Source organism: Elephas maximus, chromosome 5, assembly GCF_024166365.1.
Source record: "Elephas maximus indicus isolate mEleMax1 chromosome 5, mEleMax1 primary haplotype, whole genome shotgun sequence".
Classification (NCBI taxonomy): domain Eukaryota; kingdom Metazoa; phylum Chordata; class Mammalia; order Proboscidea; family Elephantidae; genus Elephas; species Elephas maximus.
Window position 1 is genome coordinate 36,926,524 of NC_064823.1, and position 15,477 is coordinate 36,942,000.

Consider the following 15,477-nt stretch of genomic DNA (forward strand, 5'->3'; position numbering starts at 1 on the left):
CATTAACAAAAAAAGGTAAACTATCATTTTTAGAGTTAACATATCAGTATAATGTTAGGTGATAAAACCACTTACCTCAGTTGCCTCAGTGAGACAATACTAGTGTGAGAAAGAGTGAAATACAACTAAAATCTGTATAAGCCTGGAGACCAGGGAGAAAATACCTTTAAAGATATAAAAATATCACGTGGGGCCCAATAAATTTGGAGACAGAATGATATTTTTGTTTAATCTTATTATAGTCAGCCTCATAGTTCTTTTTCAAAAAACAAATCCAAGTCTGACAGAGACTGGAGAAACCCCAAGAATATGCCCCTGGACACCCTGTTACTCAGTACTGAAGTCACTGCTTAGGTTCCCCCTTCAGCCAAATATTAAACAGGTCTGTAGGGCCAACAAGAGCCCTGGTGGCATAGTAGTTAAGAATTCGGCTACTAAACAGAAGGTTGGCAGTTCAAATCCACCAGCCACTTCTTGAAAACCCTATGGGGCAGTTCCACTCTGTCCTATAGGATCACTGTGAGCCAGAAAAGACTCGAGGGCATCTAAAAACCGCAACAAAAACAATAGGGCCAACAATAAACACATGAGGAATGTGCTTCATAGTTCAATCATGTATACGAGACTAATGGGTACACCAGCCCAAATGCAAAGACAAGGCAGGAAGGGACAAGAAAACTGGACAACTAAAAACAGGGAACCTGGGGTGGAGAAGGGAATAGTGTTGACACATCGAGGGGTTGGCAACCAATGTCACAAAACAATTTGTGTATTAACTGTTTAATAAGAAACTAATTTGCTCTGCTCTGTAAATTTTCACCTAAATCACGATAAAAAAAAAAAATCCAAGGACATCATGCATCAATTATTATTAGTAAATGTTTTTGTTAGTTTGGTTTATTTTTGGGGAAGGGGGCAACAAAACTAATGAAGAGATATGATACGCATGTAGCATAGAGAACATGCTTTTCAGGTCTTTCTGCATTCTTGATCCAGAGGAGTACTGGCAAATCTATCAGTTGAATTAATCAGGAAACTGGTTTTAAAAAAATTTACCCAAGAGGATATTGAATTCTTTTATTGCTAAATAAGAATGTTATACTTTCTATAAAAGAATGGAATTGGTTATTCAAAAGACACAATGAATTATAAGCTACATAAAGAAATCATTGAAAACAGTGGGACCTACTCTCATGACTGCATAGAATTTTTGTACTTCTGGCCAGTAATACTGAAGGACAGAGCATCGAACCCTTGACATTTATTTTTGACCTGAAAAATATATGCCTTGTTTTGGCCACTGTTGTTAGTTGCCGTCGAGCCAATTCCGACTTTTGGAGACCCTATGTGTTACAGAATAGAACTGCCCCATCGGGTTTTCTTGGCTGTAACCTTTATGGAAGCAGATTACCAGGCCTTTTCTTCGACAGTACTGCTGGGTGGGTTCAAACCGCCAACCTTTAGGTTAGCAGTTGAGCATAAACTTTGTGTCACCTAGAGATCTTTATTGTGTAAATTCAGTTGGAAGAGTTGTTTGGAATCATTACATATCCAAAATTTGGGGGAAGCTGGATTTCTTTCATGACAAAAAAAAAAAGTAAAAGAACTTTCCAGATATTTTTAAAATTCTAAATCTCATTGTCTGCTTTCCAAATCTGATTCTTTTCTCTTGAGAAAATAACTTTGACCATCACCTTGGTTCTGCAGTGGGAGAAAGAGATACTCCTTGAGACTGCTTAGCATTTCTCTTACCGTGCAAGTGTGTAAACTTGCAAGTGTGAGATTACAATTCATAATCTTAAATCCTAGGAGTAGGTGTAAATATTTGAAGTGGTTTCTTAAAATCATTTTCTTCCATGCCATCACCTCTTAACTGGCAGTGACACCACACCTCTCTGATTCATGGAACATCTTAAGATGCTTAGTGATGTTCACAATACTGTGGTATTTCTAGCTTCTACAAGTCAGCTGAGGTGGCAGGATGTTTAGCCATACACTTCTTTTAATGTGGCGGGGCTGCATTCCTTTATGTAAGTAAATGTTCTGTATAACCATCATTTCTCTAGATTCTAAGTTTTATTTAAACAATTTTTTATGAAAATTTTTATACATACTTTACATACTTCTTCATGTTTTTAGCAGTAGTGAACATTTTATTTACCTTCAAATCCAGAGTCATTTTAGGAAAAATAAGACCATATTTTTCTGTAACCCAGTGATATCCTCACGAACATGGAAAATCTTAACCAATTTGCTCTTATCCTGAATGATCTCAATGCTGGAGCTTTCTTTTTTAAAATATTTTTTAATCATTTATTGTTAAGCCTCAAGAATTTAACAGGACTAAAGCTGATAGCATGTCTTCTCCAGTTAACTAACATTTATTCTTTGAAGTGCCTGTGGAACAAAGTTGCTGAAGCTACATTATGGAGCAGAATACAAAGATGAATTTGAAATAATTTGAATAATTTGAAATTTTTTTTTTAATCTTGAGAGCCTCTAGGAATCAAAGAGATAAAAAATTGTTATTGAATAAGTGTCTTCTGGGTAAGTAAGCTTTACAATAATTACTTGAGAGGATTCTTGAATAGAAAGTTGGTAATCATCACATCTTATATTTGAATAAGATATTATAGATTGCAAACAAATCAACTATAGCATCTTCCATGGCCTTGATTTTAAAAGCCAAAATAATGGAATTTACCCTTCTCAATGTTTGTTAATAAATGGAACCAGTGAAACAAAAATAAAGTCACTAAGGAACAAGCTGTTAATTGCACAGGAAACGCCAAACATAGCTGAGTTGATAGGCGCCTTTTTCTATAAAACTATCAAGAACATTCAAATGGCTCTAATTTGTATAGTTTCCCAAGATAATGACTATTTTCAAGGATTATTTTTGTTAATGGCACCATGGAAAAAGACAGTAAAACTATGGGACACCCAGTTGTGTGAAATTAGCATCATAATTAATTACAGCCCTAGCCCAGTAATTAAGTAGTCAGTCACCTTGCCAGTGAAGTTCAAAGGCATTTAGGTGATTCATTTAAGTTTATGATTTCAAAATATTGAATTAGGCACTGTGGGCTGGAAAGAAACATGGATCACTGAATTAAATGGTAGACTGGAAGCTCAGCCAAATAAAGCTGCTGCCCTAGCACAGCTTCTGAATTTGCTGGATGACTTGAGCAAGTCACTTAGCCTCCCTGTCCCCCAGGTTTCTGGCAACCAAGTATCCACTGACCTTTGAGAAATGTAGTAAAAAAGAAGTTAAATAGAACTATACATATTGAGATAGAGTCCCTGGGTGTTGCAGACAATTAACACGCTTGATTGCTAACTGAAAGGTTGGAAATTTGAGTCAACCCAGAGATGCCTAGGAAGAAAGTCCTGGCAATCTACTTCTGAAAAATCAGCTATTGAAAACCCTATGAGTACACTTCTGTTCTGACACACATGATTACCGTGAGTCAGAACTGACTCCACTGCAGTTTCTGTTGTTTTATGTATGTGTATGTATATATATATATATACTTTTTTTTTTTAGAAAGAGCAAACGAGCAGAATTACTATACTAACATGATATGCCTGAACAATGGTGAATAATAATTGTAATTGTTTAATTTTTGATCATTGAGCAAATAGTCTTTGGGCACAGCTTTCTAGAAGGTTTCAGTATGCAACACTCTACACACATCTTCGTGAAGATCAGTGTGCATGTATATAATTCAGTTTGTTTCGTGGTCCAAGTTTCATTGAGCCTGGCTAGACTCCTGAATAGGGTTTATCATTCAAATAATTTCACTTCAGAAATATGACTAAGCCAAAATTTAAACAACTGGAAAGCTCAAGGCTAAATAACTAGGATCTTTCTCAACTCTTTCTTCTAAGAGAAGTTATAATTTAAAACATTGACTAAAAATGTATGGTTTATCTTAACTAGGCACAAACAGATTAAAATCCTCTCTGTTACAAACCCCCCATCTAAAATACTATGGCCTCATATATGGTGGCCATTTTGCTGCTTCTGGTGTACACAAGATCCACGAGTGCCTTCTCAATTAGTACAGCCACATTCAGACTGCTATCAGACAAGATAATCATCTACATACTTGGTGTTTATCTAGTGTTTAAATTTTATAGTTTTTTATATACATTGCCTACCCTCACATTTATTTATTCATGCGTTCATGTGTTTACAGACATTTACTCAGTACTGGTTGTAAAAAAAAACAAACCAAATCCATTGCCATCGAGTCGATTCTGACTCATAGTGACCCTATAGGACAGAGTAGAACTGTCCCATAGGGTTTCCAAGGAGTGGCTGGTGGGTTCAAACTGCCAGCGTTTTGGTTAGCACCTGAGCTCTTAACCACTGCACCACCAGGGCTCCAGTACTTAGTGAAGAGGGTAGGAAGTGGTCAAGTACTGATCAGGTATGTGAATGTCCTATGAGAATGCTTGCTATGGGAGCAGGGTATGGAAGATTTCCGTGCAAATAAAAGTCAAAATGAATAATGGGAGGAAAGAAATAGAGTTATCAAAGAGCTAGGACTAGTTGAGGATGAGTGAATCCCCTAGTGTGGCTAGGTATAGGTTATGTGAGAGCCACGGGGTAAATAAGTGTCAGGAGATGAAGCTGGAAAAAAAGAATGAACTGTACATGTGAAGATTGTTGAAATGTCAAATATTTTGTTACATATATGCTTGCCACAGTTAAAAAAAAAAAAAAAAAAGAGGGTAGACAGACAAAGGAGTTTGGCCTTTGGCCACTTAAAACCTTACGCAAGTGAGCGGCATGGTCAGCTCCGTCCTATAGAGAAATGATTCTGCAAACAGGGAATACTGCGTGGAGGAGAGATAAGGCAGCAGATCTTGGACTAGAAGGGAGTAGAAACCTCAGACAACCTGAATCAGAGCAGAGGCACTGAACATGAGAGGAAAAAAAGGATCTGAGAAGATTTGGGAGAATGAAGAGGAGCTGGTGATGAGCTATATGAGCAGATTGAAAGGAAATGGGCATCAAGGCTTTTGGTTTGGGCATCTGAGTAGATTATGATGCCACTATCCAAGATGCAAAATATAAGAGGAGCAGCAAGTTTGGAGAGGAAGATACGGAGATTGATTTGGGGTGCACTAAGTCTGAAGTCCCCCACTTGTCTGTCAGCTTACCGTACTGTGGTGGCTTGTGTGTTGCTGTGATGTTAGAAGCCATGACACAGTATTTCAAATACCAGCAGGGCCACCTAGAGTGGACAGGTTTCAGTGGAGCTTACAGACTAAGACAGAGTAGGAGGAAGGATCTATAAGGACTTCTAAAAAAAAATGGCCAGTGAAAACCTTATGAATAGCAGCAGAACATTGTCTGATATAGTGCTGGAACATGAGCCCCTCAGGTTGGAAGGCATTCAGAATATAACTGGGGAAGAGCTGCCTCTTCAAAGTATAGTCAACCTTAATGACATGGATGGAGTCAAGCTTTCGGGATCTTAATTTGCTAATATAGCATGACTCGAAAAGAAACAGCTGCAAACATCCATTAATAATCGGAATGTAAAAAGTATAAATCTGGAAAATTGGAAGTTGTCAAAAATGAAATGGAATGCATAAAGATTGATACCTAGGCATTAGTGAGCTGAAATGGACTGGTATTGGCCATTTTGAGTCAGACAATCATATCCATATGCCTACAAGGAACACCAGTTAATACGGCTATAATTTAAATTTATACACAGACCACTAATGCCAAAGATGAAGAAACTGAAGATTTTTACCTGCTTCTGCAGTCTGAAAGTAATCAAACATGCAGTCAAGCTACAATGATAATTACTGGTGATCGGAATGCAAAAGTTGGAAACAAGGAAGAGGGATTGGTAGTTGGAAAATATGGCCTTGGTGAGAGAAATGACACCAGAGGTTTTTGCAAGATAGATAGAATTTTGCAAGACCAACAACTTACTCTTTGCAAATACCTTTTTTCAACAAAAACAGCAACTATACTGGTGGACTTTGCTGGATGGAATACACAGGAATCAAATCAACTACATCTGTGGAAAGAGACAATGGAGAAGCTCAATATCATCAGTCAGAAAAAGGCCAGAGGCTGACTGCAAAACAGACCATCGATTGCTCATATGCAAGTTCAAGTTGAAGCTGCAGAAAATTGAAACAAGTTTATAAGAGCCAAAGTACAACCTTGAGTATATCTCATCTGAATTTGGAGACTGTCTCAAGAATAGATTGTATGCATTAAACACTAATGATGGAAGACCAGACAAGTTGTGGGATGATATCAGGTACATCATACATGAAGAAAGCAAAGCGTCATTAAAAAGACAAGAAAGAAGGAGAAGACCATAGTGGTTGTCAGAAGAGACTCTGAAACTTGCTCTTGAGCATAGAACAGCTAACCAAAAGGAAGAAATGATCCATAAAAGAGCTGAACAGAAGATTTCAAAGGGCGGCTCAAGAAGACAAAGTAAAGTATTATAATGAAATGTGCAAAGACAGCACCTAACAACAACAACAGGTCTGAAATGCCAGCGCTACTGGGAGTGTTTAAAATGCAGTGAGAAATATGAACTAGGAGCCAAGAAATATTTAAGGTGAGTGGTAGAGATTTGGCAGTCATCGACGTACAGTTATACCCAGAGGAGTGAACAAGATTGCCAAGGACAATCAAGTAAAAATAATGAAGAGGCTGAAAGTGTACCCTCAGAAGTATCACCAGAAGTGCTCCGGAAAAATAGCATGACTAGTGTATCATTGAATGTGGGATAAAGCAGATAGTAGAATTCACAAGAAAGTCAAGGTGTTGAGCTAAGAGACAGGTAAAATTGTGGTTCCATTAACAAAAATGAGGAGATAAGGAAGCAAAAAGATTTTGATGAGCAATTTTAGACAAACTGAAAAGTATTTTCTTTCATTGCCAATAGATAATAAGGCATACTTTTTTATGTTTAAGTTGTTTGCATTCATCAGTTATATATATTTCAAAGGCTATCTGACCATCACAGAGTAATGTGGTATTGTGTGTTAGAAAGGCCACTGAATTGGAAGTCAGAAACCACTTGAGTCTGTTCTGGACCCACTATTTATTCAAATATTTTTTGAACATTTTCTATATACCATGACTGTGTTTGATGCTGGGGATGGAATGGTGAGGTACCTGCTCCTGTGGAGCTTACTAAGTAATGAGGAAAAACAGTCAAATATCACACAAATAAATACGTAATTAAGGGTTGCTATCATGAGTCAAAGTCAACTAGACAACAGGTCAGTGTACTAAGTGCTTTAGAAGAGAAGGGGACCTAAATGGGGGCCAGGGAATCATTTTCCCAAGAAATTGAGTTGAGATCTGATAAAAGAAGTAGCAGCAAAGAAGAGGGAAAGTTTTCCAAGAAGAGAGAACAGCGTATGTGAAGGGCTGGCAATAGGAGGCTGCACAGCAATTTTGAATTGGTTGGAGTAGAGCGGATAAAGTAGGAGAGTCTTTGATTGGGTCTGGTGAGATAGCAGAGGCTAGTTTATGGAATGTCTTGTGGTGTCTCTTCAGATTCTTATTCCGGAAGCAATGAGAAGCCTCTAGGTGAGTTCAAATAGGAGGTTACCTGGTGAAATGTGTATTTTTTTTAAAGACCTGCCTACATTTTAGAGAACAGAATGGCAAGGACCAAAAGTGGTTGCAGAAACACCAGGCAGCAAGGCTGCACCCTAGCCTAGGCAAGAAGTGATAGTTGCTTGTGCCAGGGTTGTGGTGAAGAAGGAGAGAAATATGGACTTGATGCATTGAATGGGAAGGTTGAGGTTGGAGAGTCAAAGATGTTTCTTCAGCTTCTTTCTGACTTGTGCAGCTGACTTGTGCCATTCTCCAAGATGGTGGGCCCTGGAATAGCAAATAGGTTTTTGGTGGTAGAAAGTCATAAGCACAATCTAGGGTGTGTTGGCTTTGAGGTGTCTTTGAGGTCTCCAAATAGAGATTCCAGAATAGGCATTGACACGAAGATCTAGAGGAAAAGTGTAGAAGAGAGGTAACAATTTAGGAGTCATTGGCCCATAGATGGTCATTTACAACAGGTGAAGACAGGACCCTGGGAATGCAGTGTGTAGTGAGATGCGGGCTTCAAATTGAGCCTTAAAAGAAATTAAACATTTAAAGTCCAGGTAGAAAAAGATGACATGGTAAGTGAGAATGAGAAGGCATGATCAGACAAGTAGTAAGAAAAACAAGAGTTAGGGGAAAGGAGAAGAATGTTTCAAGATGAAGGGAAGAAGTAATCCGCAAACTCTTATGTACCTTTGAGTAATGCTCTAATCTCTGTAGTTCCTTGTTGAACAAATAATGTCTACCTGAATATTTCAGAGTGTTGTTGTGATGATCAAATCTGATAATGTTAGAAGAAATGTTGAAAGTGATAATTTGTTTTATTACATAATCATTCTCAGTAAGGTGGATTTAAAAAAAAAAAAAACCCCACAGGGAACGTCCACCCCTTATCTTACTCTTCCAGGTCTCATTAGAGCAGTAAAAGAGCCAAAAAAATATGAATTTGAAATGATACGAAAATGTTACCAACTCTTGTGCATAACTGCATGGAAACTAATTGCACTCAGAATCTGAGCATTCTTCCCCCTTGCCTTCCTCTTCTTCCTTTCCTTAGGACCCTGGGTATCCCAGGATCATTGAACCTCTTTGGGGCCTTGTGGGTGTGAGCTTGAGCACCTCAATTCTATAAATAAAATCACTGGGCAGTCTGTTGCTGTCGTTAGGTGCTGTCAAGTGAATTCCAACCATAGCGACCCTATGTACGACAGAACGAGATACTGCTTGGTCTTGCACCATTCTCACAATTGTTGCTATATTTGAGCCTGTTGTTACAGCTACTCTGTCAATCCATCTCACTGAAGGCCTTTCTGTCTTTTTTTGCTGGCCCTCACTTTACCAACTATGGTGTCCTTCTCCGGGAACGGGTCCCTCCTGATAACATGTCCAAATTATGTGAGATGAAGTCTTGCCATCCACACATCTAAGGAGTAGTCAGTTACCTATGATTGAATGGCTAGCAATGGGGTAGATGAAGCTTGTGGTGTTCAAAGAATGCCTTACTGGTACACTCTCCCCTCTTCTCGGTGTAGTTAGTGACACAGCTTAAACTCTTCCTGTAACATATAGAACAGTTATTACTTGATATTCAGGAAGAGGGAGGGCCAGATGATGGATGGACCTTCCCCATGGAACATAACCATCCAGGCACCTGGTACAGTGGCTGTTCCTTAACCTCACTGCTGATGAGAGAGTAGAACTAGTTAGCACCAAACCCTCCCTTTTCCTCTAGGTCAGACACTGGGCCTGTGGAAACAGTTCCAACCACAAGTGGACTACTATATACAAATGATTCATCTCCAGCCTTTTGCTTTCCTTTAACAAGTCAGCTGTCATGTGCTGCCCATGACTCACTAAAACTCCTTTGTCCCAAGGAAATAAGCTCTCTAAAGATTCCTGAGCTCTAGGCCCTTCCTGAGAGAAATAGTCATGTTGCTTTTATGATGAAACAGCACAGAAGCATGTGACTAACTCCCATTTGCTGTCCTGCCAGCAAAAACACCATTGTTTCTGAGCATAAGAAGAGAGAAGGAAATTTGTGTTACTTGGATTATGCAGGACAAAAATTAAGCCTGTTGTGGCATGTAAAATATTTGAGAGCCAGTGAGTATTTCCACAGGGGTTCAGAGAGTGAGGGACGGCCATATACTCCCCATGTTTCTAATTCTGTATTATACTTAACGAGAAAATGCAGAACTTCAGAAAGGGATCCTGAACTTTTCACAGTCTGTAAAATGAGTGTTAGGATAATAAAGCTGTCTACACAGAGCACTGATCTTGTGTTCCATTTTGTTTTTCTTTTTTGTTAGTTTAAGGAAGTTGGCTTTGGGTTCTAAACTGCAGTTTTCCGTGTCAAACCTTATAGCACACTAAAAAAATCTGTTTAGACAGCTTTAAAGTAGGATTTCATGTAAGGAGGAAATTTTGGACAGCCATGTTTTCTTAATCTCATTTTCTGACTGCTCCTCACCGATGTCCTTTATATTCAGGAATCAGGTCAGCTGTCGTGCTTTTGCCAGATGCTTATACCGTTAAGTCCACAGAGAGATGAACCACGTAGTGCCTAAATAATTAAGCTAAAATGTGCCAGTGGCAGCATCCCTGTTGCAAAATTATTCCCTGCTCCTTTTTTTTTTTTTTTTTTTCCTACTTCTGTCAGCGTGTTTTGGTGTTGTATATATTGTGGATATCCCTCAATCCGATGAATGAGGGCAAGAAATGTTATGTGTAGGTATGTGCGTTAGGAGCAAAGAAAACCTGTTTTGTCTTATTTTACATAAATAAAAGGTAATTCTGTAATGAAATACAAATTTTAATGTATATGGTCATTTTCTATATTGTAGAGATTGATGTTGTTTGTAACCACTTTATGGCCAAATTTAATAGTCAAATATATTTTATTAGATAGTGAGTCTGTGACATGGATTTGTTAGAAGGTAAAAAAAAATTTTTTTTTTTTAGTCTCTGTAGTCTCAATGAAGTCAAATTAGGTTTACAGAATATTTGTCTTAAGTAGGGAATGTTATAACTGGGAATTTAAAATGGATGTAAACATCTAAGTATGCTTAAACTCTGCTTAATGAAGATTGAATTCATATAAAAAACTAACTGGTTAGCATTAATCAATACAGAACTAAAAGCAGACAGACTTTGGCTTTTCTTCATAATGAACATCAGCGCCACTGCCTCCAGAAGAGATTGGAAGTAACCTTTTGTGATCCTCCAGTCTATTTCCAGTGATTTTAAAGGAGTATCGCAATGTCCTTCAAATTTAATGAAATTTAATTTTTAATATTTCACAAGGTAATTTCATAAGTGAGAGAATAGTTTTCTGAAATCAAGAAGAGGTTATTGTTAATATCACTTCATCAAACTGACAAACTTACTGAGCATTCATTTTATTAAAGATACTGGACAACGCTCTGTAGCAGGTACAAAGAAATAATTTGCTCTGTGCCCACGTGAAGCCTTTAGTTTAAGAAGACAGGTTACACAGTGTATAAAGTTTAATAACAATTTAAAATAAGTAATAATTTTGGATAGCTAGAAGTATCTTGGTATAACATAAGCTTAATTGCCAAGTGAATGATACACCGTGGTGTTGCTCTTGAGTCAATTCTGACTCATGGCAACCCTGTGTATGCTGAGTTGAACTGCCCTATAAAGTTTTCTTGGCCCTAATCTTAAGAGAAACAGATCATCAGACCTACTTACATGGTACCACTGGGTGGGTTACTGAAACACCAACCTTTAGGTTAGCAGTAGAATGCAAACCACTTAAACCACCCGAAAAGGGAAAGAACACTTGAGGCAAATGTAATCAGAATTTACTTAAAAGGTGAGATTTGAGCCAAGTCAGTTGTTAATAATTTTACCAGTTGTGAGCTAGGAATAGAAACAAATAATGTTTTTTGTTGGGATTGACATTTATATAGACTGGATTCCTTCAGATTATCTGCTTACTTTCATAGTTTTGATTCATGAGTCACTTTTCCGGCTCACAGAGTTGACTGGAGCCCATTTAACTACATGTAATGGCCAATGAGAGTGTTGGTATACTCTTTTTTAGAGTTGGTTGAGCAGAACAGTAAGAAGATGCAAATAATTATGTAAATTTAAATATCTCAATGCACTATATCATCTTTATTCTGATATGTGTATATATATGTGTATCAGTAGAGTGGTACTTTTTAAGATTCTCTTTTAATAGCACATCTGTTAATGCTTAAGAAAAAAATGTTCACAAACTTCAATAATGTTGATAAAGTTAGTATGAACTAATTCAGAAAGCATAGCCTTGATCTTGCACACAATGGTTATTTTCTAACAAATAGAATCATTTACAAAACCCCAGTGATCAAAGGTGTAGCATTGCATCCCAAACATGAAGGTACCCAGAAATCTACTGAGGATCCTGTTAAAATACAGGTTCTGAATCAGAGTTTGGAGTGTGTTTGAGAATCTGTGTTCCTAACAGGCTCCCAGAAGAGATCGATGCTGCTAGTCCCTGTATCCTAAACAGCAAGATTGTGGAGAAAATAAGGCCTCACTTTCATGAGGGATATGTCTTAATATCTTGTAGTACTCTGTTTCCATAAATTAACAATATTATTAGAATAATATTTCATATGGCATTTGTCCTTTATTCTTACCCAAATCTATATCCTTGCCTTTAGCACGAAAGCAAGAGATTATCAAAGTCACTGAGCAACTGATCGAAGCAATCAACAATGGGGACTTTGAAGCTTACACGTGAGTATAGGCACATTTATTTTGCTTTGACGAATCTGACAAATGTATTTTCTATATGAGTACATTCCTTAAAGAATCTCAATTCATGTATATTTAATCTCAGCATTGATATGTCAACAGTGGGTTTATTTCAAGGTTTGCTGTTGTTAGGTGCCGTCCAGTCATTTCCGACTCATAAAGACACTATGAGCAACAGAACAAAACACTGCCCAGCCCTGCCCATCCTCACAATCCTTGTTACGCTTGAGCCCATCTTTGCAGCCACTGTGTCAGTCCACCTCATTGAGGATCTTCCTCTCTTTTGCTGACTTTCTAATTACCAAGCATGGTGTCCTTCTCCAGGACTGGTCCCTTCTGATAACATGTCCAGCGTACATGAAACAATGAAGTCTCGCCATCCTCACTTCTAAGGAGCACTCTGGCTGTACTTCTTACAAGACAGATTTATTTAGTCTTCTGGCAGTCCATGGTATATTCACTATTCTTCAGCAACACTGTAATTCAAATGCATTAGTTCTTCTTGGTTTTCCTCATTCATTGTCCAGCTTTCCCTCACATATGAGGCAATTGAAATACCATGGCTTGGGTCAGGTGCACCTTAGTCCTAAAAGTGATATCTTTGCTTTTCAACACTTTAAAGAGGTCTTTTGAAGCAGACTTGCCCAGTCCAACATGTCATTTGAATTCATTACTGCTGCTTCCATGGGCGTTGATTTTGGATCCAGGTAAAATGAAATCCTTGACAGTTTCAATATTTTCTCTGTTTATCATGATGTTGCTTATTGGTCCAGTTGCGAGGATTTTTGTTTTCTTTATATAGTGGTGTAATCCATACTAAAGGCTTCATCAGTAAGTGCTTCAAGTCCTCTTAGCTTTCAGCAAGCAACATTGTGTCATCTGCATATCATAGGTTGTTAACGAGCCGTTCTCCAATTCTGATGCCATGTTCTTCTTCCCGTAGTCCAGCTTCTCAGATTATTTGCCCAGTATACAGATTCAATAAGTATGGTGAAAAGATACAACCCAGATGCACACTTTGCTGACTTTAAACCAATTTGTGTCCCCTTGTTTTGTTCGAACGACTGTCCCTTGGTAGGTATACAGGTTCCTCAAGGGTACAATTAAGTGTTCTGCAATTTCCATTCTTCAGAATGTCCATAATTTGTTATGATGCATACAGCCAAATGCCTTTGCATAGTCAGTAAAACACAGGTAAACATCTTTCTGGTATTCTCTGTTTTCAGCCGGGATCCATCTGACATCAGCAATGATATCCTTTGTTCTGCATCCTCTTCTGAATCCAGCTTGAATTTCTGGCAGTTCCCTGTTGATATACTACTGCAGTTTTTAAATTATCTTCAGCAAAACTTCACTTGCATGTGATATTAATGATATTGTTTGATAATTTCCACATTCTGTTGGATCACTTTTCTTTGGAACGGGGACATATATGGATCTCTTCCAGTCAGTTGCAAAGGTAGCTGTTTTCCACTTTTCTTGGCATAGGCAATTGACACTTAAAGCTCTGCATCCAGCAATTGTTGAGTGAGTGCTCCCTGCATTTTTTGAGATATCTCAGTTGGTATTCCATCAATCCCTGGAGCCTTGTTTTCTGCTGATGCCTTCAGTGCAGCTTGGATGTCTTCCTTCAGTACCATCGGTGCCTGTGAAATGGTTATACCAGTTCTTTTTGGTACAGTGACTCTGTGTATTCCTTCCATCTTTTGATGCTTCCTGTGTCATTCAATATTTTGGCCATAGAATCCTTTAATATTGCAACTCAAGGCTTGACTTTTTTCTTGAGTTCTTTTAGCTTGAGAAATGCTAAGCATGTTCTTCCCCTTTGGTTTTCTAGCCAAAATGGTCTTTGCACATTTCATAATAATACTTTACTTTGTCTTCTTGAGCTACCCTTTGAAATCTTCTGTTCAGCTCCTTTACATGATCATTTCTTCCTTTTACTTTAGCTGCTCTACACTCAAGAGCATGTTTCAGGGTCTCTTCTGACTTCCATTTTAGTCTTTTCTTTCTTTCCTGTCTTTTTAATGACCTCTTCCTTTCTTCATATATGATGTCCTTGATGTCATTCCACAACTCATCTGGTCTTCAGTCATTAGTGTTCGATGTGTCAAAGCTGTTCTTCAGATGGTCTCTAGATTCAAGTGGGATATATTCAAGTTTGTACTTTGGCTCTGTGGACTCGTTTTAATTTTCTTCAATTTCAATTTGAATGTGAGCAGTTGATGATCTGTTGCACAGTCGGTCCTTGGCCTTGTTCTGACTGATAATATTGAACTTCTCCATCTCTTTCCATAGATGTAGTTGATTTGATTCCTGTGTATTCCATCTGGGGAGATCCATGTGTATAGTTGCTATTTATGTTGTTGAATAAATGTAATTGCAATGAGTAAGTCATGGGTCTTGCAAAATTCTATGATGTGTTCTTCAGCAATGTTTCTATCATGAAGGTGTATTTTCGAACTACCTATTCTTCTTTGTTTCCAGCTTTCACATTCCGATCACCAGTAATTATCAATGCATCTTGACTGCATGTCTGATTAATTTCAGATTGCAGAAGCTATTAAAAATCTTCCTATTCTTCATTTTTGACATCAGTGTTTGTGTGTAAATTTGAATAATAATCGTACTAATTGGGCATCGTCGTAGGTGTATGAATATTATCCTATCACTGACAGCATTGTACTTCAGGATAGATCTTGAAATGTTTTTGATGATGAATGCTAAGCCATTCCTCTTCAATTTGTTGTTTCCAGCATAGAAGTCCATACGATTGTCTGATTCAAAATGGCCAATACCAGTCCATTTCAGCTCACTATTGCCTAGGATATGGATCTTTATGTGTTCCATTTCATTTTTGACAACTTCTAAGTTTTCTAGGTTTAAATTTCATACATTCCACATTCTGATTATTAATAGATGTTTGTAGCAGTTTCTTCTTTTTTTGAGTCATGCCACAACAGCAAATGAAGGTCCTGAAAGCTTGACTCCATCCACGTCATTAAGGTTGATTCTACTTTGAGGAGGCAACTCCTCCCCAGTCACATTTTGAGTGCCTTCCAACCTGAGGGGCTCATCCTCCGGCACTACAGCAGACAGTGTTC

At 38.0% G+C, this 15,477-nt stretch overlaps 1 protein-coding gene across 8 annotated transcripts in view; it reads left to right on the forward strand.

The window, feature by feature from the left end:
- CAMK2D (calcium/calmodulin dependent protein kinase II delta) overlaps nt 1-15,477 on the forward strand; it is a 365,992-nt gene that overhangs the window by 330,951 nt on the left and 19,564 nt on the right. For all 8 annotated transcript variants that reach the window (XM_049885473.1, XM_049885467.1, XM_049885466.1 and 5 more), the window contains one exon: nt 12,280-12,355. In XM_049885473.1, the coding sequence (XP_049741430.1) occupies nt 12,280-12,355 (76 nt within the window). The remainder of the gene's footprint in view (nt 1-12,279; nt 12,356-15,477) is intronic.